The 27,856-nt window shown below is 35.2% G+C and overlaps 1 protein-coding gene across 1 annotated transcript in view; it reads right to left on the reverse strand.

The window, feature by feature from the left end:
- LOC136835825 (uncharacterized) overlaps positions 1-27,856 on the reverse strand; it is a 174,965-nt gene that overhangs the window by 137,030 nt on the left and 10,079 nt on the right. The window contains exons 2-3 of the mRNA XM_067099678.1: positions 21,917-22,060; positions 13,985-14,026 (exon numbers count right to left, since the gene is read on the reverse strand). Coding sequence (XP_066955779.1) covers positions 13,985-14,026; positions 21,917-22,060 — 186 coding nt within the window. The remainder of the gene's footprint in view (positions 1-13,984; positions 14,027-21,916; positions 22,061-27,856) is intronic.

Raw genomic sequence — 27,856 nt, forward strand, 5'->3', positions numbered from 1 at the left:
GAGACATGGAAGAAAGTGAGGAGGAGTAAGGAGAGGATGTAGAAAATGAAGAGGAGGATAAAGACAAAGCAAAGCCAGGCTTCCTTAGCCTCGCCAATACACAGGTCATCTTAACTTCCACCTCTCCCATGTCCAAGGACAAGGCGTACATCCCAGATGGGACAACAGCAGGAGCTGATGAAGCAGCTACAGCAGGAGAGCACGTATATCATCAGATTCACAAACCATCTTGCAGGGAAGCTTGAAGTGAATGTAACCAGGTACTGATACCCGGACCTGCACAAAAGCTTTTGTCTTCGTCAAATGCTCATGGAAAGTGAACAATGAAAGTTGGTCCGAAATGCCAGGGAAGGCCACAGAGATCTCAACAACTCCCGTGATTCTTGGGGTCGTTTTGGTGACAAAGAGGCATGACAGAGGCCAGAAAGGAAGAGTTCCAGTGGATTTTCCCATCTCAGTGTTATACCCAGAACAAGCAGCTTGATCATCAACCAGGCAACCAGGTCATTCATCACATCCTCTGTTGTAGTAGGAGCATGGGTAGACACTGACTGATAAGTGTGAGGCGTAGGCCGGATGCAGAAGAGCAAGTGTATTTCCCTTGGATGGCACAATGGAAAATTCTTCATCTTCTTCCTCCTTGAATTTAATCTCTTCTGGGAAGGATACCAAGATATACATTCAGCAAAAGTAAAAAATGACTAACACGCCCGGCCTAAGCACGACAAACACAAAGAATGAGGATCAATGCAAACGCAAGGCATGAATCGGGCATACACTCGATCATGTCCTGAACACCTGCACTGATAATTCTTACATAAAGAAGAAGCATCATCAAGCACGAAAACTCCAAACACACACAACATGTACTACTTAACAACAAGCCACAATTATAAACCATCCAAACACAGGAAAAGCTTCAACAACAGTCATATTGGAGAGCACGAGTAAGTACATCTAGACAGTACACCAATCAAAGGAAAACTGCAGCTGCACAGAAGTGTGCATAACTGTCTAACCAAAACACCCACAAGATATCGCCAAACTGAAAACTGTTTCTCAAGGTCAATGACCAGTACAGGCCTTAGGGATATGCATAAGATGTGAGATTATATCTTCATAGGATCAACGCACAAACTTTAAAAATGGAATTTCTTTGGTTTCTACTACACTTCAAGAATTTTCTGCCAATATTCTCTAAATCCTCTTTGAACTGGACAATCAGTTTTTACCATACCTTTCCTCGGCAATCTTCTGGCTTCGGCAACCAAGCAAAGGCTTTACATACATTAGGAACCTAATCTATACAAAACATAACTTTTATATTTTTTCATTTGATTAACTCAAAACCTCAATAGTTTCATTCACAAACATCAGGACTTGTGGATTTAGCCTCCTTTAAGAATGGTTTCCATTAAACTACTCTATACATTTAGCATTCATCTATCTTTCCAAAGAAAACTTTCTGAGCAACCTCTCTACTCTCTCTCTAAAACAAAAGTTAATCATATACATATATATATATATATATATATATATTATGAATGATATATTATATATATATATATATATATATATTTATATACATGAACATTGTTTACATAATTTATCCCATATATAAAACATTAGCTATTTCAATTCTAGACTTTTAGCACTTTTTTGATCCCATTATAACTACATAGTGAAAAAGTTTTCACCTCTGATGGCAGAATTCCAACTAACACAGGAGATGCTCCGACAAGGACACATCAATGCACGTTGGTGAGAGTATAAACCAAATAGATTACACAACTATTAAAGAGTGAGGATTGTGAGGAGCAACAGAGGAGCAGAATTTGGAAGTGATAACCAATGTGCTCTGCAGCACTAGTGATAAAATTAAAAGCACCCAACAAAAAATGATAAAGTATCTGGGTTTGATACCGGAAAGCCTCTTGAAGATGAACAGTAAGGGTCTTTTGCAACTGAAAAATGAATGTCGAAATAGATTGCAGTTCTATGGAACATATCTGTGAAGGACCAGAATATCAATAAGGAATGGGTTAACATCAGGAATGTATATTAATCTGCTGAAAACAAGTGCAGGTATATGGGGTAACAAGAAACCGTGAATATTGTATTAGTGGAATACAACAGACAAAAGCCAGGATGCATATGCATAAATTCTATGGAGGATATGAAAATAGCAAAGCTGAATGAGCTAAATACTCGAGTCTAGATAGTTAAGTTTAACGAAATCAGGAAATAGTCAGAGAGAATATTTAAACAGACGGATGTTCTTGGTAACGCCATGTGTAAAGGAAGTGACATTGGTATTAGGGTAAGCAAAACAATTATAAGCATTCATGGGTAAGACTGAAAAAGAGAATTAAATGTCAATTTTTGATTTATGGTTTATAATCCATACATTATTTGTTTGGATCTATCATGGTCCTGGTAGGGTCCCCCCTATGCACTAAGATGTACCCACTAAATTTGACTTCAGATCTTGTTTAAGGGTTTTTGGGATAAAAAAACTTGGTCACATGTTCCACAACTGGCCTGTTTTTCCATTTTGAAATCCATTCACAAAAATGATAAAAAGTCAATAAATTATTACTCAATTTCAAGGTCTTGAATATGAGAATAAATAACAGGATGGTTTGACATGAATTTTTCATCAGATAAAGGTATAAATAAAAAATCAAAATTAAAGAAATTTATTAATACATAATTGTTTAATTATGTCTCCCAATACTGTGGGGTAGCAAAATTAAGCAAATAAATCATACACTTGTGTAACGAACTAATTGTTTGGAAAATCACACTCTTAAAGCTTCATTTCATTTCACCATTAAATCATCTTCATATCTTTGGAATCATTATGACTTTTCTTATAGTATTATTTGGATTGCTACACTGCCACTTACATCACTTACAGAATTCACAGCAGCTAATGTCTGCTACATGGCAAGTGACATACATTTGACCTAAGCATTTTTACAGGTGCATGGAAATGGAAAACCGGGGGGGTTGATTAGGTTCAGAAACAATAAGTGGTACCAGGAAGTCATCTTTCAAAATGTAACCATAATCTAGTGGATTCAGTATATCTATGGTAGTTTTTGTGGCATTTGTCCATGTGATAACATTGCAAACAAAGCTCGCTTAACATGAAATTGTATATTTGAAGTCAGAACAACGTCTTTCAAAATATTTTTAATGCTTTTTGATGGCACAAGAAATATCGCAGCTCATTGAATGTATCTATATGTTGCCTCCACCAATGGCTAGGCAAGAAAGCTGCTGCTTTGATTTCCATATCATGAGAAAGTTCTTTATTTTTCCGTAATTCTTGATTAACTCTTCCACCTTGCTCTGCTGCCTTGAATACAGCAAGTTTCGTTGAAACCTTGCAGGTCGTGTCACAACCACCAGTGCATGGACAGCTGGAAGTACAGAGAGCTAGTGCTCTTGACATTGTCAGTACTGCAAATCATGGACTGGCAATGCCCTTTTGAGTGTTGGTTTGTCCACAAAAAGGACCCATAAGCTCTTCTAGACCACTGAATTTCCAAGTTTCACTGAAGTGGTACAGTAGACATACTAAACATCTGTATCTGGTGAAGCCACTATGACTCTCGTGAATAATTCTGTGCAAGTGGCATGGCTGATATATAAAAACATTCTATCATCAGCCTCTTTGTGTTGACAATGAAGTGTCGGTACATCCACAACAGTTTGAGAGCTGATTCTCAGGCACTTATACAAGTCATCTTCATGAGAACCTCCAAGGTATATAGGTATGGACATACTTTCTGTACCTTGAGTCACTTTCTCAATTAACCACCTGATGAAAAATTCTTGCAGCCTTACCATGTCATTGAAGAAAGACTTAAAGAAACAGCTCCACAGAAAGTACCTTTCTCAGACACTACTCATCCTACAGCTATTGTCTTTGATTTCATGGGATATGCTAGAAAATTATCAGTGACACAGTTGAAGCTGAAAACATTTGGTGTAAGGCAGCTCACTTGTGGAAAATATTTTCTTCCATGTCAGCCACTTGCAAACGAATTGATGTTGTCTTTGATATTTATGACCTAGATAGCATAAAAGACTGTGAACGAATGAGAAGAAAAGTTTATCCAATAGAGGTATCTATCAACCGCAGTGACACTCCATTTCCAGTAGATATGGAAAGGTTCTGGTCATCAATCAAAAACAAGGTAAGGCTGCAAGAATTTTTCATCAAGTGGTTAACTGAGAAAGTGACTCAAGGTACAGAAAGTATGTCCATACCTATATACCTTGGAGGTTCTCATGAAGATGACTTGTATAAGTGCCTGAGAATCAGCTCTCAAACTGTTGTGGATGTACCGACACTTCACTGTCAACACAAAGAGGCTGATGATAGAATGTTGTTACATATCAACCATGCCACTTGCACAGAATTATTCACGAGAGTCATAGTGGCTTCACCAGATACAGATGTTTTAGTATGTCTACTGTACCACTTCAGTGAAACTTAGAAATTCAGTGGTCTAGAAGAGCTATGGGTCCTTTGTGGACAAGCCAACACCAAAAGGGCATTGCCAGTCCATGATTTAGCAATTTGACAATGTCAGAGCACTAGTTTCTGAACTTCCGGTTGCCTATACTTAGCGGTTGTGACACAACCCGCAAGGTTTCAATGAAACTTGCTGTATTCAAAGGCAGCAGAGCAAGGTGGAATAGAGTTAATCAAGCAATTTTGGAAAATAAAGAACTTTCTCATGATAAACGCAACAGAGCAGTTTCTTGCCTTGTTTACAGGTGGAGTCAACATAGATACATTAAATGAGCTGCGATATTTCCTGTACCATCATAAAAAGCATTAAAAACAATTTTGAAAGACTTGTTCCACTTCAAATAGCACAGCTTCATATTAAGCGAGCTTTTTTGCAATGTTATCACTGGACAAATGCCACAAAGTTTACCAGATGTAATAGAACCCACTAGATTATGGTTACATTTTGAAGATGACTTCTAATTATCACTTATTGTTTCTGAACCTAATCAACCCCCGTTTTCCATTTCCATGCACCTGTAAAATGCTTTTAGGTCAAATGCATGTCTCATGTGTAGCAGACATTAGCTACTGAATTCTGTAAATTGCCGATATGAAGTGGGCAGTGTAGCAATCCACATAATACTATAAGAAAGAGTCATAATGATTCCAAAGACAGGGAAGATGATTTAATGGTATGACTGTGAAATGAAGGTTTGAGAGTGTTCGTTACACAAGTGTATGATTCATTTGCTTAATTTTACTACCGCACAGTATTGGGAGACATACTGTAGATAAACAATTATGTATGAATAAATTTCTTTTAATTTTAATTTTTTTTTATTTATACCCGTATCCGATGAAAATTCATATCAAACTATCCTATTATTTATTCTGGTTATTAAGACCTTTGAATAATATGCATATTTGAGTATATTCTGGTCATTTATTGAATATTATCATTTCTGTGAGGCGGCCATCTTGAATTTCAAAATGGCGGAAAACAGGGCAGTTGTGGAACATGCACCACAGTTTTTTTTTTTTTTTTTAAATCCAAACAATCCTTAAACAAGATCTGAAGTCAAATTTAGGGTACATCTTACTGCATACGGGACTCTACCAGGCTCCAAGACTAATAAATATAAGGCTGGGAAAATATATACGTTTACGGACATTACGTATATGTTACCAAATATGGCATGCACAAGACTTTATCAGTCTGCTGTATGCATGAATTACTTGACATTAAAAACTAAAAAAATTCTTAGGGGGTTTGTTGGACAGTGGAACAAGAATATATTTTCAGACAACCGTTTGATTTATTCAGTTTCCAAAGATGTAGAAGTCAGGAAAAGACCCCCAATTTCGTTTTTCTTGTTTAATCTGTGGTATATATAGTTCAGGATGTGTATACAAAGAGGGTTTCAGTCTTTATTCGTAAAGAAATACGATTGTATTAGTTTTATAATAATAGCATACATACAGACAATAACAGAAGAGCAATGCTTTATTTAATGATACTGTACATTCGTTACCGAAGCACAAAGTAAGGAAAAATAAACAGATACGTTAGTTATACATAGTAAGCAACACAGGCGCAATAGCCGTACTAAATGCGCCTACATTTTACTAAACGTTTGCTCTATATCTTGTAAACATTAAGACGAACTGCCATGATAAATATAGGCATTTTGATTCCAATACTTCACACTAAAATTCTCATGCGCACTTTTCGTCCAATGTGAAAAAAAGGCATTTTCCTATCAACTGGTATCATCCATTGTGATTATCGTGAAAGCCTCGGTTGTTCATCCCTGTGATCTTCCTGTTCTAGTTTGTGCACCTGTGAAGAGCCACAATAACTACTGAACTGTACATTAAAGTGCTGCAATACTGCTTTCATCTACTTACTGTGCTTTGAAAGGTCCCAAAAACCAGTCAACTGTTGCCAAGAAAATAATATGGAGATGTTCTCTCGACATAAAAAGATATTGGTGGCTGTTCTTTTACCTCGCCATAAAGTTTCACATAGTAATTTTTATCAATTCCAAGTTTTAAGTGGACTTCAGTTTTTATAAATGCTGCTAATGAATGTTTCTCCTAATATTTCGTATAATTTGTTCCAGTTTGAGCTAAAATATATGGAAATAATATAAAAGAAAACGTTCGGCATGAAATAACATGTATCCGAAACCCACTTGAAACCGCTGACTAAAGCACCGTGCTATTTGCTCTTGGGCTTGGAACGCATTTATCATAGCTTCTCCACTCGACAGTATTATCAACAGATAGAACATAAAGTGTGTTTGAGGGAATAATCTGGGTCATTAAAGAAGCTTTCATTCGGATCACTAGGTAATGTGATGAAATATAATGATGCTATGTTACATTCAACCAATTATCATTCTTCTTCTTCTTCTTTTAACGTGCTTTTTTCCCATTTTTGTATGGGGTAAGCACGATGCCTTCTTTTGAAGGACTTTTTGATTTGGCTTATGCCGACCATTATCAGCATTTTGCCAGATTTAAAAAATTGAGAATAGACTTTTTTGGAAGAATTTGGAATAGGAAAACAGAGCCGATGATTGGGAATTGGAAGTAATATTTTTGATACAAAAGTAAGTTGACCTGAAGGAGTGGGATAACTATAAAGAAGCTTCACTTTGTCAAAATATTCAGTTGTAATGAAAATATTCAATATTCATAGTCTCAACAGGATGGAGAAAGAAACTGACAAAAGCTTAAAGATGAACAAGCTCGCTTTTAGAAAACGCAGAATTGCAATTATTAGATATTTGGCTCAATGCATATTCTTCAGGAGCGTAATTTAAAAATACCCTTCTGGTAGCATTTGTTGATTACAGAGAAGAGAGCTACATGTATATTTATATAAAATATATATATATATATATATATAATATATATATATATATATATATATATATATATATTTGTATATGTATGTGTATGCTTTCTCTCTCTCTCTCCTCTCTCTCTCTCTCTCTCTCTCTCTCTCTCTCTCTCTCTCTCTCTCTCTCTCTCTCTCTATATATATATATATATATATATATATATATATTATATATATATATACAGTATATTTGTATGTATATATCTAAATATATTTATCTGTCTACATATATATAGATAGAGATTTATACACATGCATTTATATATTTATATATATATATATATATATATATATATATATATATATATATATATATATATATTTAGGCATATAATATCTATCTATCTATGTATATATATGTGTGTATGTGTGTAATAGATAAAATGACATAAATGTATGTACATTCATATAACTTACAAAATATACTAAGGCTTTCCAGCCTCTTTCTGCACGTTGACACTACGAGAGGGGCAAAATCTTTATTATATTCATTGTCTAAGGCTAAGCTGTAAATGGTTTTACGAATATTTTGCTGAGATACCGTTAATTAATTCCTTTACGACAGCCGGCGTTTTCGGGAAAAATAAAATTCTCGACCTGTTCAAAGTGAGCGGCTCCCAGTCCTTTCCAACACTATTACCTGCAAATACAGGACATCAAAGAAACGACTGATTAGCTATAGACTATATGAGACTGATGTAGGAAGTCAGACTTTTTGTTCTTACATCCAGAGCAATACGTCAAATTAGTGTGAAATAATGACAACCTGGCTTGAGAATGCCCCAGTTATGATGAAAAATGAAAGGAAAATGTAAAAAAAGAGCTCTGTATTTTACAGAAAATTAAAAATAATTTGAAATCAAAAGGAATTTACGAATTACGTACGATCATTGAAACCTTGCTTTAATAGTAATGAAAAGAGGCTCTATTTCCAAACACTCATTTATTATTAAGGAAATTAAAATTTAATGTACATCGATACATCAGAAATACCAACATTCAATAAGAGTATAAGTTTCTTATATCTTATTATGTAAAAAGCAATTTAACAATTCATATAAGCGTAGGCTGAGATATGAATATAAAGAGCTAAATAAAAAGAACGGTTACCAGGGCACTTTTGATACATAAGCCTTGCAACCTAACGCCTAACAGGGGATGATAGAAGCCTTACACCGAGGAAAGCTACAGGCTTAACTTCTGAAAGCTGGAGGTTTATGCGAACCATGGAAAATGGATGCATGAAAACGATACTCAATTTAGGTGGGGAGGGAAAGAAAGAACTACTGCATTGAACTGGGCGGTCTAATGACTGAACTTTCTAAGAGTAACTGTATGTAGTGAAGACTTGTAAGTCTAACAAGCCCATCTCAAAAGACTGTAGGAGGTACGGTGACCTCAAAGGAAATGTCAATATAATCTGCACTGAATAGAACCAACGATATCGATTGCAAGCAAAACTTGATTAAGTGGGAAAAAACCAAGGAGCGGTTACACCGCTTTCACGAAATACATTTGACTCGAGCCACTTCATAAGTGAAAGAAAACGGAGCAGCATAAGATGAATGCGAAAAGAGCTTCGAACTGCGACAAATAAGGAAACTAGGAAACCTGAATAAATAGAAGAAAGGACAAAACTTACGAAGCGAAATATATTTCTGGAAAAAATTCTAACAATACACTCATACATAATTTTCCAAGATATGTTTAACGGGGACTTCAAATCCAATATGTAGACATAAGTGAGATGATGCATTTAAATTTTATCTACCAGAATCCAGAACTGGGTGCGAAGACGCCGAGATAATTGGAAGACACCGTCTAGAGGGAACTTTAATACAGTTACAGGATCCCCCTTTTGACATGCTTTCAACTCGAGAACAAAGGAAAAATGGAGGAATAGCCGTTCAAAATAGAGCGAGAACGAGAGGAAGGCCGGAAAGTTAAGCATAGGGAAGAACTGTAGATTCAATAGAAATACTGGCCAAAGAATGAATAGAAGAGATGGACAATAATGAAAATAGCATAATTGCAATGAGCCTGCAAAACCCCAATCTTAATTTTCCCTTGCGTAATATTTAAAGTAAAGAAACTTAATTATCTTTTTCTCACGTCTAGAATAAATCTAAAAATAAAGAATTCAAGATTAAATTGGCTCCAAGCTTATGCTGCTCTTCGTCGAAAAAGAGAAACGAGCTGGTTTAATTAATTTGAATTCATGAGAAGCAAAACATTCAAAAGACATTTTAATTAACAACTGGGGGCAGGGGAGATATTTACAGTTAAGTGGATATTAGCAACGGGGTGTATGCGTCGTCCCTTTATGAGAAAGTATTTCACCTTGCAAGGAAACCTGTCCACCTACACACAAATTCAGGCTATTGGTACCAATTTCGTATGTACTACCTTCTTGCTATTACTGTTACGACAATCCGAAAATAACATACACAACGGTAACCTTACTAAGAGAGAGAGAGAGAGAGAGAGAGAGAGAGAGAGAGAGAGAGAGAGAGAGTTACACTGTTCGAAGGTGTCACTCTTATAAGAATGCACAATTACTGAAGTTTAGGGGACACTGAAACCGTTGCAGCCGAAAGAGAGGCAATAATCCCTTTATAAAAAAGAAACTATGACTACTGTTCGTAACACCATGCACATTCATATGAAACCTAAATGCTGCAGGTAACTTATTTTCTAATTGGATTACAGTCATGAACCTGAAAATATATATATTGTAAATTAGTAAATGTCTATTGCGATTACTATATAATAATACCGGTTAACACTTAAGAGAGAAAAAATCATGTGTTAGTTTACAAAGAAAAGCAACTAATGGACTGGATTTCAGACTTTGACCGGAACGAATGTGCAGGTTCGTTTCCTTTTTATCCTCCTCTACTTTTCTTTCAAGCTTTATATAGGCTTATACTAAGTACCAGTTGTTTTATGAAACCCATTTCCTTCATATGGAAGTTAGTATTTTCTTGCTAACATCCGTCAGGTCTTCTCAAAGACAAAGTTGCAAACAGACCTATCTATGGAATCTAAGATGATGAAGTCATTCAAAATACTGGCACAGCTATTGACATTTTCAACCGACAGCATTTCGACGTCTTATCTATATTCTTTAAATCTGTGGATGGCGACAGACCAGCCTTTATTTTGTTCGTCTTGATTACCTAACCTCTTTTCATCAATGATTAATTCAAAGTATATTAGTTCTTAAGTATACCATTACCAATGATTTAGCTACTGACATACTAAGATTTTCCCTTTGTCGTAATTATTTACGCATTATACTGATCTTATGACTACAACTTTGAAATATTGCATCATTTCAAGGTCTTACAAAACGCAGAAGCAATTAATAAAGTCAAACCTCAAAGATACATTACTGAACCATCTCCTATAGTGCAGTTCTACTGCACTATACGGTTCATAATGCGCTAAAAATTCTATCCGTCGCCAGCCACATGTTGCTGTCTATCTTGACTAGCCTTTAGTTACTGTAGTCATGTCAAAGGGAAACAGTACCTTAGTGAACGATAACCCACGAATGGAAAAAAACGGAGAATGTTCCTGATATCCATCGGAAGGGAAAAATATGGTTAAGTCTGTTTCCCAGTTAAGAATAAAAGTCGTGTGATACTTCAAAAAAAAAATGACATCTAAAAAGTCGTGTGAGACTTTAAAGAAACTGACATCTAATAATCATATTTTTTAAAATATTTTCTGAAGATTCACGTCTTGAAAATTATTAAATATTACCATCAACTGAACTCTTTATCCTGGATTATGTAGCTGCGTTCTATCTGATTCATCTGTTTCTGCATCAGCAATTTCCAGGACATTCGATTCAAAATTATATCGAGGGCAAATTTCTGAGTTTGGGGAATGCCCACCTTTACAGTGAAAACAAAACTAAACAGGACACAGACCAACAAGAAGAAATATAAACTTCAAAGGACTGATGATCACAGGCACCTTCAAGTTTAACTCTTAGTACTAACCCATTTGGTTTTATGCTATCATATAAGCTTCATAGTCTAATGACTCTGGATACATGTGCATTATAATACACGCACATGTGCATTTACGCCACCAGCAGATTTATCATCCTCGCAAACCACTGTTTTGGTTTTGTGGAAGTCGATAAGGGAATCCATATCAGTGTTTGGCCCTTGACCATGGATAAAGTTACCAAAAGAATGTGTAGGTGTCGCCAAGGACGAGTCAGCAGAGCCGTGGGTGGAGGATCCGTTATCAGGTGGATAATAATAATAATAATAATAATAATAATAATAATAATAATAATAATAATAACATCCGATTGAGCATATTAAGAAAGTATCAATACATGTTCAGGAAATTCACATTCTTCACGATTGGCATTGTCAGACTCGGCTTCCCCATACGGGATAGTACCTGAACTGATAGAAAGCCACAAGTGTACGTTAAACCAGCCTGTTAGAACTGAGACCAAGTCAAAATGGAAGCCTACTTCCTTCATCTGTATTCGTGGGCTTCCGAACCAAAATCCAGACTCCTAACGAGGGCTGGCAGCCTTTGATTCCGATGCGTTAACCTTTCAAAATATTTCCGTCAAAAATGTCCAAACCTGATGCCACCCTGAAGTACCACAATTAGCTTCGAATGGAAGACCCTTTCCAATAACGTTTCCTTCGCCTATCCATCTAAGCAGTACATTTTGATGAATGTGGAAATGCCCACGTCATTTTCATCAAACAGTACTTGATATCAGCATAGGAGACTGATACCCGGAAATAAATAAAATATGAGAGAGAGAGAGAGAGAGAGAGAGAGAGAGAGAGAGAGAATGTAAGCTATATTATCAAGGAATAAAAGAAAATGTATTCCTTATTTTCTGTAATTATGCATAAGCAGATGTGCTTCCGCATAAACAGGTACCAGAATAGTAAAATTTCTGAATGATACACTATATCATGATTTATAAATATGGGTAAGTGTAAAAAATAATAAAAATCAGTACTGATACTACTGAAATATTCAATCTGCCCTTTTGTGTGTGTGTGTGTGTGTGTGTGTGTGTGTTTGAAAGAGAGAGAGAGAGAGAGAGAGAGAGAGAGAGAGAGAGAGAGAGAGAGAGAGAGAGAGAGAGAGACTTGATAAATAATAAAAAGTAGCTTGATGATAAGTGCTGTGATACAAAGTGTCTCATACTCAAAGTATTTTTTTTTAAGTTAAGATGAATTGTTTAGTTAAAAATGGGTCTCAACAAACGCCTCTACCAACAACAGCATACAAAAAGCAGGGTATGGTTAAAATCTAAAAATCCTGATCCAATTGCTACGATACTGTGGAAAACTGAGGATGTGCAATCGTTCTACAGCGTGATATCTGGACATCTGAAAATCAGACAGGCCTGAAGGAGGCAATCATACATGTATTTTCTTGGTTCCTTAAAACCCTTTACTAAAGGCCAAACCTACTGACTTTTAATACTATTAACCTTTTATTTGACATCTTATCACTAACTGATATATCTTATGGAACTTATCAATAAATCATTCACTTAACTGCAGAACACGATTAATGGCGCTAATATTTTTTACTCATTCTCTTACACCTGGTAAACAACGTTAATTTACCACCTCGCTAAAAGTAACCCGGCTACAGACCTACCAAACTAACTTCCTTAATATACTTCACTCCTCCAGAAATAAGCCTAACATTTCTCGGCAGTTGCTAACCCTAACGAAGTAAACGATAAAATCATTTATAATACAATAAGCAAAACAGATGCGTAAGGAAATTTAATACTACAACGGAAAGGATGGGGAACATTTACAGGAATGTGATACACTGTATATATGCGGTATGTATACATAGATATATATAATCTATATATATATAAAGTATACATATACATATATATATATATATATATATATATATATATATATATATATATAGAGAGAGAGAGAGAGAGAGAGAGAGAGAGAGAGAGAGAGAGTTTACAAATCGTCAGTTATGCACAATACTCATCCATTTTAGCTCATTAAATGAATTAAATCATACGTCATGGGAACAGGCAATAAGAAAAAACCAAAGCCTGGCGGTAAGGGGAGAGAATAGTTACAGAGCAAAGCAATACACACACACACACACATATGTACTAAATGAGTTCAGAGCAATAAACACCATGCTCACGTTCAAACTGCTCAGAGCGACACACACGCAGCAGTTAAAAATGCTCATAAAACACAGATAGCTATTTTCTCTTTGATGAATTTTCTCTCTTGATTCATTTAAGATAATATGAAAATTAAATATTCAAACTTATAATTCCTCGTGTTTTTTATACAGCTTTCCATAATCCGTTTTAGCTCCGCTGCCAGCTCTTCTCGCATTCCCGAGATCGCTTGATAATGTGTATCAGAGATTACTAGTACAAAAAAGCAGGAAAAAATTTTGTTTGCTGAATCCTTCAACTTAATTATGTTCACTTCACAAACAACTTAGACTGAATGGTTTTATACAAAACCCTATTTCACTTTACTTACCTTATAGTTGACGCTCCTATGTTCTCTCTTTCCGTGTGATTTCTGAAAAGTAAAAAAAAAAAACTTTTATTTTCCTGAATAACTGATTCTTGAAGCTTGACATATTTGCACTGACAATGACTTACTTACCCATTAAAAATCTAACATAGAAATATACACAAGAATTATGATTTCATAAACGAAAAACACGGCGTTAGGTTTGTGTATTTCTTAACTGCCACAATTGATTCTAAAAATAAGATTCATAGGACTCGACCTACAGTGCGAGCTGGGTTTCTGACTAGGAAGCTCTTGAAATGAAGATTCACAGATCACATTTCAAAAATATTCATTGGTGTTTAAATCCTAAAATGATCAATTTAACAGATAACACCCCACAACATTTACTGTGGCTTAAAAATGAATAGGAGGCAATATCTCAAAACAAGTGTTTCACGCATTACATTTCAAGCAATTTCTTGGAGTTATAAAGTGGGAAGGTGTTTGGAAAGCAACGCTCTCAAAATAATCAGTTTCGTAAACTATATCTCAAAACATTTATCACGGTTTCGATGTCGATGTAAGCAATAACCTAAGCAAGTAAAGAATGCGCAGAAGTTTCTTCAACGCAATCGAGTTTTCTGTACAGCGTATAATCAAGGTCATCGAAAACAGATCTATCTTTCGATGGTCTCGGTATAATGCTGTATGAGCCGCGGTCCATGAATCTTTACCCACGGACCGGTGGTGGCATGTCCTATATCGTTGCCAGATGCACGATTATGGCAAACTTTAACCTTAAATAAAATAAAATACACTGAGGCAAAGAGGGCTGCAATTTGGTATGTTTGATGATTGGAGGGTGGATGATCAACAAAACCAATTTACCAGCTCCCTCTAACCTCATTACTTTTAAGATCTGAAGTGGACAGAAAAAGTGCGGACGGACAGACAAATAGCCACCTCAATAGTTGTCTTTTACAGAAAACTAAAACCAAGGAATAACCTCAAACCTATTAGTTTTACAGATATTTCAAAACATTTATTGTCAAAGAAAAAGGGAGAGTTGTCGTATAATACGTGGGTGAAGTGGAGAGGGACTGAACACGTATGCAATACAGTGTTGAAAGAACTCAAGAGTGGTCGAAGTGAAACAACCCTTGGACGCGTGCATTTTGTAGTATAAAAGAATGTCACAGTAACGAGCAAAAACTTGTAAGACTACAATCCTTTCAAATGGAACAGGGACAGAATTTTCTTAGACACGAGTATTAAACTATAGAGTTCATAATCCATCTATAAAAGTTGTTCAAATGGGAATTAGCTATGGCATCTAAACATCATAATTTCCATCGAGCTGTCTTGGCTAATCCTGTAATAAAATTTAATGCAATCTTACGAGATAAGTCACTGCATATTCAGCTCAAGATTATATTAGTACTCTTGATGAGCTAGATTTTGATGTTTGGGATATGGTAAGTAAGTGAAAAATGAGTATCATTCTTACACACACAAAACTTTCTTAGTTTTATCTTATGTAGGTAGAATTGTTGTTAGTAACTATATAGCAGTTAAAGACAAAATTAAAATAAAAAAAAAGTTCAGCATAAGATTAAAGATATTGTCCGTTAATAAGTGTCCAAGTGATTACAAGAATCCAGTTCTCATGGTCCATCATCTTTTCCACTTGATTATTAATTCCAACTTTTATCCTTTCTCACGAAATACACTTGTTCTGCGCATCCACAGATAAGTGGCTGACCGCTTACGGCCACCGGGAAATGCTGTACCCAATTTATCTGCTACGTCATCCTGTTACCAAAACTCTTCTTATACTGATCTTTCTTCGGGAATCAACTTCACTTCTGACATGTATCTAAATGGGGATTCTAGGATTTTCAAAGCTTTAGGGATGAAGAAGTTTACCTACCCTGTAACTCACTAAACTGATTATTATTCTATTCTGCTTAATGAAACTGAAATTCATTCTCACTCGTGTGCCATCATTTTTAAAATCCATATCATTTAAAGATGGTTTTGGAGATATCTATATGCATACCTTACAACTAAACTGCCTTTAAAAATTGTCTTACTTCATTTCTTAGCCTGCCCCAATCATTCTGTGATAAAGCAGCCTCTCCAAATCCACCCAGGCCTTTCATGCCGAGGAATTTATTTCTGGTGATAGAAATTCATTTCTCGCTATAATGTGGTTCGGATTCCACAATAAGCTGTAGGTCCCGTTGCTAAGTAACCAATTGGTTCTTAGCCACGTAAAACAAGTCTAATCCTTCGGGCCAGCCCTAGGAGAGCTGTTAATCAGCTCAGTGGTCTGGTAAAACTAAGGTATACTTTTTCCCCGTTTCAGTTATTCTTTTATGGCCCAGTATTTTCATTTTCTTCAAAATACACATGTGAATTCTACAAGTCTCTGGCTTAACCTCAAATATCTCAAGTGCTTTTTCAGTCTTCAAGGAGGAATAAAGAAACTGCTGCAATACTGCTTTGTTTATTCACTCCCAAGCTGACGGTTGTTCCAACCATCCATGGTGTTCTTCAGAGCTACTCTAGATTCGCTAGTTTTTCATGTCATAATGCGGGATATAAAAACAACCCTCATATCCACAAACCGAACAATTTTGTTTCAGTCAGCTTCACTCTTTTGTCGTTTTACAATTGCATCAAAATATCGTGTGTCAACAAAATAACGACCTGTGTTATTTAAAAACCTTCCTCAAACTTTGTTGAGCACATTCTTTTCGTTTGTTAGTTTACTGTATAATATGAGGCGGTGGCAGACAGCCAACACAATTGTTTTATACTTGATTTTTGTTTACATTTCATTACCACAGGCATCTGGAGAAAAATTATAACTTAAAACTATGCTAAATTATGCTAAAAGGAATTAGTATATACTATGTACAGTATGTCCTTAATAAAAATCTCTTTCCAAATTACAAAGCAAAGCTGACCATGTAATCATCCACTAAAATCACAACAAATCAGCAATGATTTGGTATATGATTACACTAAACACGCTTGAAAGTTCTCTTAAAAGATACTGGAAAATGTAAACAGAAATATAGTTGGCTTCTACGAAACAGGGAACAAAGCAGTGGATTCCTCCTGGACTTTCTACGTACTAATGGTATAGACACCGCAGATAAACGACACTACCAATCACACACTCCCACGGAAACTTCAGTTTACCTAAGAGTGGTCATACAGTCAAGAAGCTTCTGCACCTACCAATATATGCTGAGCACAAAATTGTCCATAAATACCACTGTGCACTGCTGGTTTCCTTGTACAAAGTTGTATTACCACAATAAGATTATAAAAATAAACTCGTGATGGCGACAGTGGTACCATGATGATGTCTGTCGCTTTCTTGTACAGTTCCCGTCATGTATTTCGGTGCACTTTGTGGGAGCTAAGGATAAGGAGGAAACTGGCAGATCCACGAAGTAGCGGCTAATGCCCCGGTGAAATGCAAGCACAAAGGTGCTGGCAACGCTGCCTGTGGAACTTTTTCTGTGCATAACGCACAATACTCTAAAGTTGGAAACACTATACTCATAACAACAGTTATAAAACCCTTTCTATCAAGACGTGGCTATACTCTCTCTCTTTCTCCATAACTTTTTTGGAACAAGTCCATTCCCTTCTTCCTTTGTTTGGTTGACACCTTTCGGTAAGTCATTCCTTTGATAGTTCCTGTTACTAATGAATCAGTTTCTTTGGGTATGGCATTGTTATATAGATATTGGTGTTATATCGATATCAAATTGTGGGAAGCAATCCATGCGATGACAAGATAATACATTGGTGATGAAATACCGTTTCTGATGATCTAGTCCCTGCCTTCATTACGGCACGAATATACCACTGGCGTCATGTGTGTTCATATTTGTGGTTGTCAGAGGCTTTGGAGGGTGAATCGTAAATACCTTGAGCAGCCATTTTGTAGTTGTGACTTTTACATCGCTTTGCGATACTGTCATTACATATTACTGAGGAATACAGTTCCACACCCGTTATTCTTAACATTCTTTTCATTTTAATTAACTCTTCTATTAATGTTTTTTTATAGAGCTCACGTAGTAAATTGATAAACTGTATTCATTCATTCTTGACACAAAGTCAGATTAGTACCAATATAGGTTAAACATCAGTTCAATGAGCTAAATTAATAAATTGTATTTTTTCTTTCTTGACACAAGTTAAATTTATAGTCAACCCTTTACACGCACACATATATATATATAAAATATAATATATACTGTATATATACACATACACAAATATATATATACTGCATTATAATACTATATATATGTGCCCACACAATGCAAACACAAGAAATATACATGAAAATACCATTAATATGGCAGAGGACGAAAAGAACGTATTCGAAACCAAAAGTGGAAATGACCATGCAAATCAGAACTAGGTCCAGCCACCGAGATTATCAGTTACACTCTGAAGCCTTTTGGGCTGTAACATAGTTGTAAACAATTTCAGGCCTCCTCCTCAGTAATTCCCACTCTGTTGCAGCATGTTGCATAAGTTGTAATGATGTTTGTTCGTCTTGTGAATCCCAGGCATTCACAATGCAAACCCACGTGTTTTCCATTGGGTTGAGGAACGGCAGAACGTCGATCCCTCTCTGTTCTTCACACAACCGTTTGCACTCTATTTCCGGGGGACAGATGAACTTACTGTTGGAAACACCACCTTCTCCAGTATTTCTCGTTAGCAATCGCATACCGTACAGGTGAATCTATCCCTAAAAGTTACATATAACAAGACCGCCCCTTGACTGAAAAATTTATGTGGGGATGTTCACTTATTCCTATTACCTATAATAACTAAGGAATGAAAACCTGAGTTTAAATTTAGTATAATTTCGCCAATGTTCGAGAAAATACACAATATGAGAGAGAGAGAGAGAGAGAGAGAGAGAGAGAGAGAGAGAGAGAGAGAGAGAGAGAGAGAGAGAGAGAGAGAGAGACTTAATCCTTAACGGTTCTGAGATTTTAATCAAAGGAAAGCGTTAGTGATACAGGGGTATTAATCTCACGTATTCAAGGATAAATCGTATAATCAAGTGCAAAATTAAAAGCAAAACTGCTCCATTTACGAGCTGTTATAAAAGTATTTCAACCAAATAAGCTTGCATCTCGTTGCCTCGCACCTATATCAAAAACTAGTCGCATGAAAAAATCAGCTTATAACTTCGAGATGTATCAGATTGTGTAACTGAAAAAAAAGTTCAGTTTAAACAGCAATAACACGAACCCTGTATTATCATTTATAAAACAAGGATAGTACGGTAATTCTAAAACGAAACACCTGAACGTTCATATTCTGTAGTTTCATCAAACAGCATCCAGAGAGAGAGAGAGAGAGAGAGAGAGAGAGAGAGAGAGAGAGAGAGAGAGAGAGAGAGAGAGAGAGAGAGTATTAATTCTGTTCTCGATCTGGGATTGTACAGCAGTAGCAAATCAATTACAATTTGATTTCCCTTGGGAGTTGGGAGTAGGCATAAACGAGAAGAAAAATACCGTAAGATGTGATTTTCACCCAATAATGTCGAAGAAAGGATAAAACATATTCGGTGAGCATTATGAAAGTCATTCCTATTTCCCAGAATAAGCAAGGAAATGTGGAAATACCCCCCCCCAAAAAAAAATGGGGAATAATTATTCATTTTCAGAGACGACTACATACTTCATTTCCGTCAAAATATCCGGAAATTGCAGCATTTGGCTAGGATTACAAATAATCTCCAGTTAAAGTAGATACCTGTTGAAATCTATCAGAATATTTCTTGAGTCCCAAATACTGATTGAATGCGTTCGAAGAGACTTAAAAATTCTTCCAAAAGGAATTCAATGTTTAAAGCATTTGCCGTCACATGGAAACTTCCATTTTTAACAAATAAAACAAAATACAGATGATTACTATGCACAGAAATCTTACAGCACAATTGCTGTCAGCACATATTTACTGAATTGATGATTTCTTGCCGGCAATGAGGAATCAAATGACAATATGTCAGTCATAACAAATAGAACTTTAAAGATGATAAACTACTTTAAGCAGGCTATAATAATATGTAAGTGCTATCAGATGTCCGTATTCATTCTTGCAATACAGTTATGGAAATATTGGACACATGATCATTCATCGACATGAGGGGGTTCTGACACTCCTTAAGATCTGCAGAAATGAATAGATATAACTTTACATATTTACCTAAATGGCAAAATTCATATACATCACATAATATAAAATTGCTAAATAAAGTCAAGAAAAGTTATGGGTTTCATTTTTACGTCGCAATTTTTTGTTCATCACGAACGAATGATTAAATGTTCACCTCTTCAAACAAAAAAAAGCAATTTTAATACGGTGGCTAAGCTAAAAAGGATGAACTGTGCATTTTGTGATAAAAGCACCAAATTTTTACTTGGCAGCTGCTTTCGTATCAGACTGCTTACAAGAGATGGATATAATATTGATGACACTGGTGGCTGAAGTCTCTTGACCAGACATTTCCATAATTCAATCAAATAACTGAAAATTCTAGCTGGCCCCCTTTTTCTATAAAGTTGCACATAGATCTCGATGATCGCGATAAATTTGTACGCTTTCTATAATCAACTGAAAAAGTTCCCCAACTGAATCCCAAATGAACTTGGAGTTTCCAAGTGACCTTACAGTGCTCCGCAACACTATTGTGCAAGGTTACAATCTACAGTAGTCCTCATAAACCACGTTAATAGGGTCCTCCGATTCTTATCCAATAAAACACTTTAAATACCGGATTTTAATTTGAACTATAGTCTTCCCAGCGTACTTGGTCAAAAGAGGGTCTCGGGAGGGCGAAAGAGCGATGCCAAATGCTTTTCCTCGTTGTGAAAATAAGGCTATTGAATACTCCCTTTAGATTCTTTAAAAAAAAGGCTTTATTTAAGAAACATCTCATTATAATTGATGATAGTTTTATGATAATAATATCGTCAGAAATGGAATATGAAAATACTAATTAAGACAATATGACAAGCTTCCCTCACGTTTTGCCACATCTGCTTGTACCTTACGGCGATGGTGAGGAAGAAACAATTATAGTCTTGGGTCAGTAGCCTTGGATTAACCCATTCCATTAAAGAATTAATCCTGGATCAACACAAGGAACAATGGATATCTCTCCAAAACGAAGCATTGGCCGTCAAACAACGGATGTTATATCTCCAAGGAAAACTATAGCATAAAATAATGAAAATAAGTACCACACTTACATTTAAAAATAAAAGAATCTGCAAGAAAAAGAGAGAGAGAGAGAGAGAGAGAGAGAGAGAGAGAGAGAGAGAGAGAGAGAGAGAGAGAGAGAGAGCGCATTTCCAATGCACAGATTATTCTTCAAATTACATTTGTGCAATCGTGAAACAACCTCGACAATACGTAAAATGCAAGAAAAAACCAAGAAAAGCTCTGCTGATTACAAAAAGACAAATGAGCCTAATAATTATTGAATGCGTTGTAAAAAAAAAAAAAAAAAAAAAAAAAAACACACACACTCCAAAATTATGAATTTGCATTTAAAGGAGGGAGAGAGTCACCCGGTGATAGTTAATATCTAAATTTCATTTATGCTCACATGTCTTCATTTATGATAATGACGTTTCTAAAAGAAGAGTTATATTATAGATGCTTAACCATTAACTTTAAACAAATATTCATTACATTCACATTTAATGACCCTTGTTTGTAAAAATCAATGTGATATCTGTAACTGACCAAACCTAAGGTTACCAGAGGAAAAGCTTTTCAGCACTCCCCTCCACAGTGATAGAGGCTGTGTAGTCTAACTCCACTATCTTCCGCTGCACTGCCCAACAGCGCTATTTTCGTATATGCAGGAGAAATACTCAAATCTACACTAACCTGTATCCAGTAGAACAATCCCTGAAGACTCTTTGAAGATTCTTTCTTCAGCTGATGTCCAGAAGTGCCTCCCAGATGTCTCTTGACTACCCCATCTACATGGCGCCCTTGGTACACCAGCAGTGGCTGAACCTGGATTATAATCTACATTGTTAATGGTGGCAGGGGTTATAGATTATATATATATATATATATATATATATATATATATATATATATATATATATATATATATATATATATATATATATTATATATACATATATATATATATATTTTATATTTATATATATATATATATTTATATATATATATATATTTATATATATATATTTATATATATATATTATATATATATATATATTTATATATATCTATAATTTTGTTTGAAGTTTCCCATTTTGTGTATCTATCATAAAGTGAGCAACTGGGATGCCATCTCATTATTGAGAATCCAGTATATGTTTAATAATCAACTTATTTTCCATACACATACATGGAATCAAAAGTGAATCAGAAAATGTGAACAGAATGCAATATAATGATAATTTTGTAACATTTCAAGAATATTAGTGATCATGTAGTACTTTTCATTATATCTAAATATGTACTTCGTTAAACAAAACCGGAAAAAATCGAAATCTGAGGTAATAAAACTTTACATAAAGGTTTCAGTTTCTTAAACATGACACTACTGAAATATCTTGCGACTTACTGACACTATCTTAACTGTCAAAATGAAAATAACTCAAAGATACATGAATCTAGAATAGCGCAAATATATTCTTAAAGTTATATGGTTAAGCTACGTTAACGACGTGTTTACTACATTAAACATTCAGTTCTCTTCGAGCCACAATCAAAGCCTTCGCATAATAATGCTTGATAATGAGAGACATCATTATGGACATACAACAGAGAGCGTTGTTCTTGTTCGAGCTAACCACCAGCGAGTTTCTCTGGATTGATGGAGATTCTTCAGAATACATTGAGATAATGCTTTTCTGATGGACGTGAATGAAGTCGGGTATTATGAGTAACTGACATGTGCTCCGTTACGGGGAAATGTCAGCGAATTTGATCATCTTAATGCACATGCTATAAGTTTAATTACATCTTTCAAATCAACTGTTGAAAATTGTTTGACAAAGAGACGTCGTTGCAGAATGACCATTGTTTTGGGGAGTTCTCTGTCAATACCACACATTCCGAACATCATATGCATTAGGGCATAAATAAGAACAGCTAATTCGACTTGTGACTGGCATATACAAATTAAGTCATTATTAATCGGTAATTTCTCGTGTATAATTTACCCGAGTAACTTTGTATACTGGTACAAATAAACATATGCGAGGAATGACGTCATTCAGGCGATCTAAAAACTATTACATTTTATTGTGATCATTCCCTTAAAAAAATTAAGCCTGGCCGATATAATTCTCACACAGGGAAGCTTTTCTACTAACTTGGCATGAGTCATATTTGATTCATAGAGCTCCTTTGTATAATCTGTGGAAGCACTTTCGTGATTTAATACATTTCAAACCAATTCAGTGCTTTAGAAGTAAATTGCCTGATTTTATCCTCAATTTATTACCTTGGGTATCAAGCTGCTTGATTTTATATATATATATATATATATATATATATATATATATATATATATATATATATATATATATATATATATATATATATATATATATATATAATATAATATATATATATATATATATATATATATACATATATATATATATATATATATATATATATATATATATATATATATATATATATATATATATATATATATAATGATATATACTGAATTTACACATAAGAATTTTCCTTTTATTTTCTAGCATGACAAGTTTGTAACGATAGATGCTTTCATTTAACTTTCACTTATATTTATTAAAATTTTTAAATCAAACAGTGGCAAGGTTTGGCAGTGGCAATCTCATACTCACTGGCCGGGTTTTGGGATCTTGTTTACATTAAAACATACCTTTGTTCTCTTAGATCGTCGGAATACAGATAAAAACATGCCTTTTACTTTACACGTGGTATTTGTAAATAAGAAGCAAAACATTTTTTTTTAAATCCTTAAGTGCTATTAATTACTCTTTCTTATTAATTCACAGCATTTACTTTTTTTCTTTTTGCTTCTGTTGAAAAACTACGCACTTTTTTTCGGGTAACTTCCTAAGTCAGCAAATTGACTTTGGGCTTGTTTCACTATACTGTATTGACTAATACTAACGACAATTGGTATGTAATCCTGATCCCTTAACAATTAATTTAATGGAACAAAATAGTGGCTATGCTTCACGAATACTGGGAGTGAATACAAATACGCTAAAATATTTTACACAACCATGTTCAACAGTAATGGCACTGGGTTTGAATACTGCATACAAATGTTCTCATGGCAATTAGACTGGGACAAGGTCGTGTGGATTCTTAGTTGGTGGCACGGTACCTGTTGCTGTAAAATGGAGTCTATGACTTCTGAATAGGAACACATTCTAAAATCTCAAAATTTTATGGACATCAATGTTCAGAAACAACGGCAATTATGCTCACTGGCAGAAGCATAAGTTGACACTGGGTATAGAGAGGAAGACGAAACTGCTTGCTGTCTTCGTATCGATTTATGACCGATAAGTGAAGTCATGGAACTAAGTGAACTTCCTGTGTTGTCATGGATCTCAAAATCACATTTCATATAAAAAAAAACCCTCAGCTTCCTTTGTCAAAGAAGTTAACAGAAAATTCAACTAAGATAACCTAACCTGGGCTGCATTTTTGCATGCAATTTCATAAAATTATAGCAGTGAAATCTTGAGCGTTATAATCTTTAAAACTAGCTGGTTTCTAAGTTTGTGATGTATGAGGAATTTAATGGTATTGAAATGCCGTTGGTTCACTGATTTTTTAGTAGCTTTGCGCAACCACTGGAGTATAATTTTATGAAAATTTTTTTATTCTTATGGACCTCAGTTCTCTTTCATTAATGTGCTGAAATGAAAGACTTAAAAGAATCGAACTATATATAGTTTAATTAACAAGTTAAAGGCCATAAAAATAATTTGCCAATGAAGTTCATTTGATGAGGACCCAGTCAAATCATGTTACTTGATTAATTAGTATTGAATTAAAATTTTCATTCCATATGTCTTTATTATTCATATCACATAAAATATAATAAAATATATTGGCATCAAAAGCTATTATTGATATTAAATTTCACTTTAAAAACATATACATAAAATATCATCTGAAATCCTATTAACTTGAATGACGTCAAAAGATTACCCTTCGTAATTATGCAAATATAAATAATTCAATACACAAAACACTGCCTTTCCGGTTTTTTATTGTGTAAGTGTTCGTTGGAAGGGCTCTTTATCTATACATTGTCAAGTCTTCCTTATGAGACACTCTTAGTGAAAAAGAAGTACTCTGGAAATGAAATGGAAATGAATGCAACGAAGAGCAAAACTGATAGATCTTGCACAAGAAGAAAAAATTCATTTTGTGATATTGAATGTAATGGAAAAAATAATGTTCGTTTGGCGCTAATCTGAGGAAAGAGATATGCATTCGTTTGTTCGTTTTCGATTATCCAGCCCTAAGCTGGCACGGGCTAATTTTTAGTCATTTTATCCATTACGACAGTATGATGTGCTCGAAAGTGGGGAATATGATTGGGCGCAGGGGATTGAACGACAGGCGTTTCGGCTCCATACTTTCAGAGACATTTCGGTGTTAAGACTTATAACGTAACCTTAATCTCAGCTAGCAAGCAAGCGCCCGCGCGCGCGCACACACACACACACACACACATATATATACACACACATCACATATCGTGAGTAATTGTACTAACAGCAATGCCCTACTAACTCATCGATTTCCTCACACTTCTTAGGTACACTTGTCATTACAAAGCATGGGAAGCAAATGTGAAAGAATATGAAGAAATTCTGACGTCCGTAACAGGATTCGAACTTGAATCCCAAGTATCAGAACGAGATCGCGGTACCGGCCTGGCCACGAGAAGGTCAGGTTGGTAACGTGACCTCGTTCTGATAGTCTAGATTCGGGTTCGCTCAAGGTCAGGTCAGTAACATGACCTCGTTCTGATACTCTGGGTTCAGGCTCGAACCATGGTACAGACGCTAGCATTTCTTCGTAATATTCCATTTGGATCTTATGCTTTCCAAAAAGTGTGAAGAAAACGAGAAGTTCAGAGGGCCCTGTGATTATTTCAGTGACATATATATGCTTGTGTATTTGTATATTTCAGTTTAAACTATAAAACAGTAACTTTCTCATATATGACATTTTTTTTTGTTTCTCTTGATATTCATGGAGTAATTTGTTTAAAAAAATAAATGCTTATTGTGTCCTTATTTTCTTAGCATTTTAGTATTGGACAAAACAAATAGATCAATAACAGTTGTTCCCTTCCTAACAAGCACGCCTGTCGAGCCTAAAACATATCGCCAAGTCGTAACTATTTATGATCGGCAATTCAAAATGAAATGAGCATTTGGAAACTTGAGAACTGAACGGAAGGTTATGAATGGTGCCCTGAACTATTTTCATCCGCCGTCTTTCGGTTCGCCCCGAATATTCTTTTATATTTGGTTTAAACCTTTACGACTAAAAAGTCCAAAGTCTGGCGTATGGTCTTTAAATGAGGAACAGTTGTCCTGGATTAACCAAGATATTGGATTAACGAAGGAAAGGCCACATATATTGTCAAAATTTATTTTTAATTCATCTTTGAGATCTCCTATTAATATCTTTTGGCCTGAAGGATGTTTAAAAGATGAACTGAAAAGTAAATATCGACAATATGTTTTGCCTTTCCTCTCCTTTGTTGGTAATCTTTTTTTTTTTTCTCAGCTTAAACCTAATCACTCGGGGGCAATAATGCTTTTCTAGTTTTCATAATTGGCAAGGACGGAGAACAGCCACTTTTTTGGCAGTTTCTTAAAATGTATGACCAACTGCCCTTCCATATTAGACAGAGCAATCTTAAAATTTATTGTGTACGACAAAGCAATTTCCTTTACTGTTTAAAACGAGTAAATTTATTCAACTTTACAGACTACAGCACATCAGACACCATTTTCTGACTGAACTTTCCGTATATAACTTTGCGTTCAAGGAAACAAGAGCTGACCTCATCCATGGGAAATATTCTTTGAGAGAGACTTTAGCCAGAGGGAAGCCTCAACACAAATACCACAGAACCAACATCCCCCGCCCCCAATCAATCAAACGTAAATTCACTTGCATCCATATAAATGCTCTAAACAAGCAGGGTTCAAAATGCACCAAGTCATATTTTGAGGACAAAATTTTGTATACATCAAGTTCTTTCAATTTAGTTACACGCAATAGCATAAATTTAACATCCTTAATCGAGGTGAAACCTACACAGCAGATCATAAGACTACAACAATAACTTATCATTTGTTCCCTAAACACGACTAGACACAACTTCTAAAATACTTAAAAGGATTTCCTTATCTTCAATTTCAAGGCATCAACGTGACTACAGCATGTGAGTTAGTCAAATATCATGCCCAAAAAATTCACTTCCATTTCATACAGCAAAATAGTACCTTTCAAAGCAAGGAATTGTACTGCTTCATTATGGCTACACCTAGTGAATCTTACGATATTAAGTCTTAGAGCTTGGGATCACCGCAAGTGCAGTAAATTTCCAAGTCATCAAGGGATACTGCCTCAATGATATTAACAGCTACTGCAAAACACGCAACACAAGGTTACCTCCCTCTGGAATTCCCTCTTCGTGAATAAAGACCTGAAGAGAGCCGTTCTTACTCTTTTAATTTTAAGAATCTGTATGATGAGAAACGAATCAATGACTCTTCATCTACGCAAGTATTCATT

The sequence above is a fragment of the Macrobrachium rosenbergii genome, chromosome 55 (genome assembly GCF_040412425.1).
Source record: "Macrobrachium rosenbergii isolate ZJJX-2024 chromosome 55, ASM4041242v1, whole genome shotgun sequence".
Taxonomy (NCBI): domain Eukaryota; kingdom Metazoa; phylum Arthropoda; class Malacostraca; order Decapoda; family Palaemonidae; genus Macrobrachium; species Macrobrachium rosenbergii.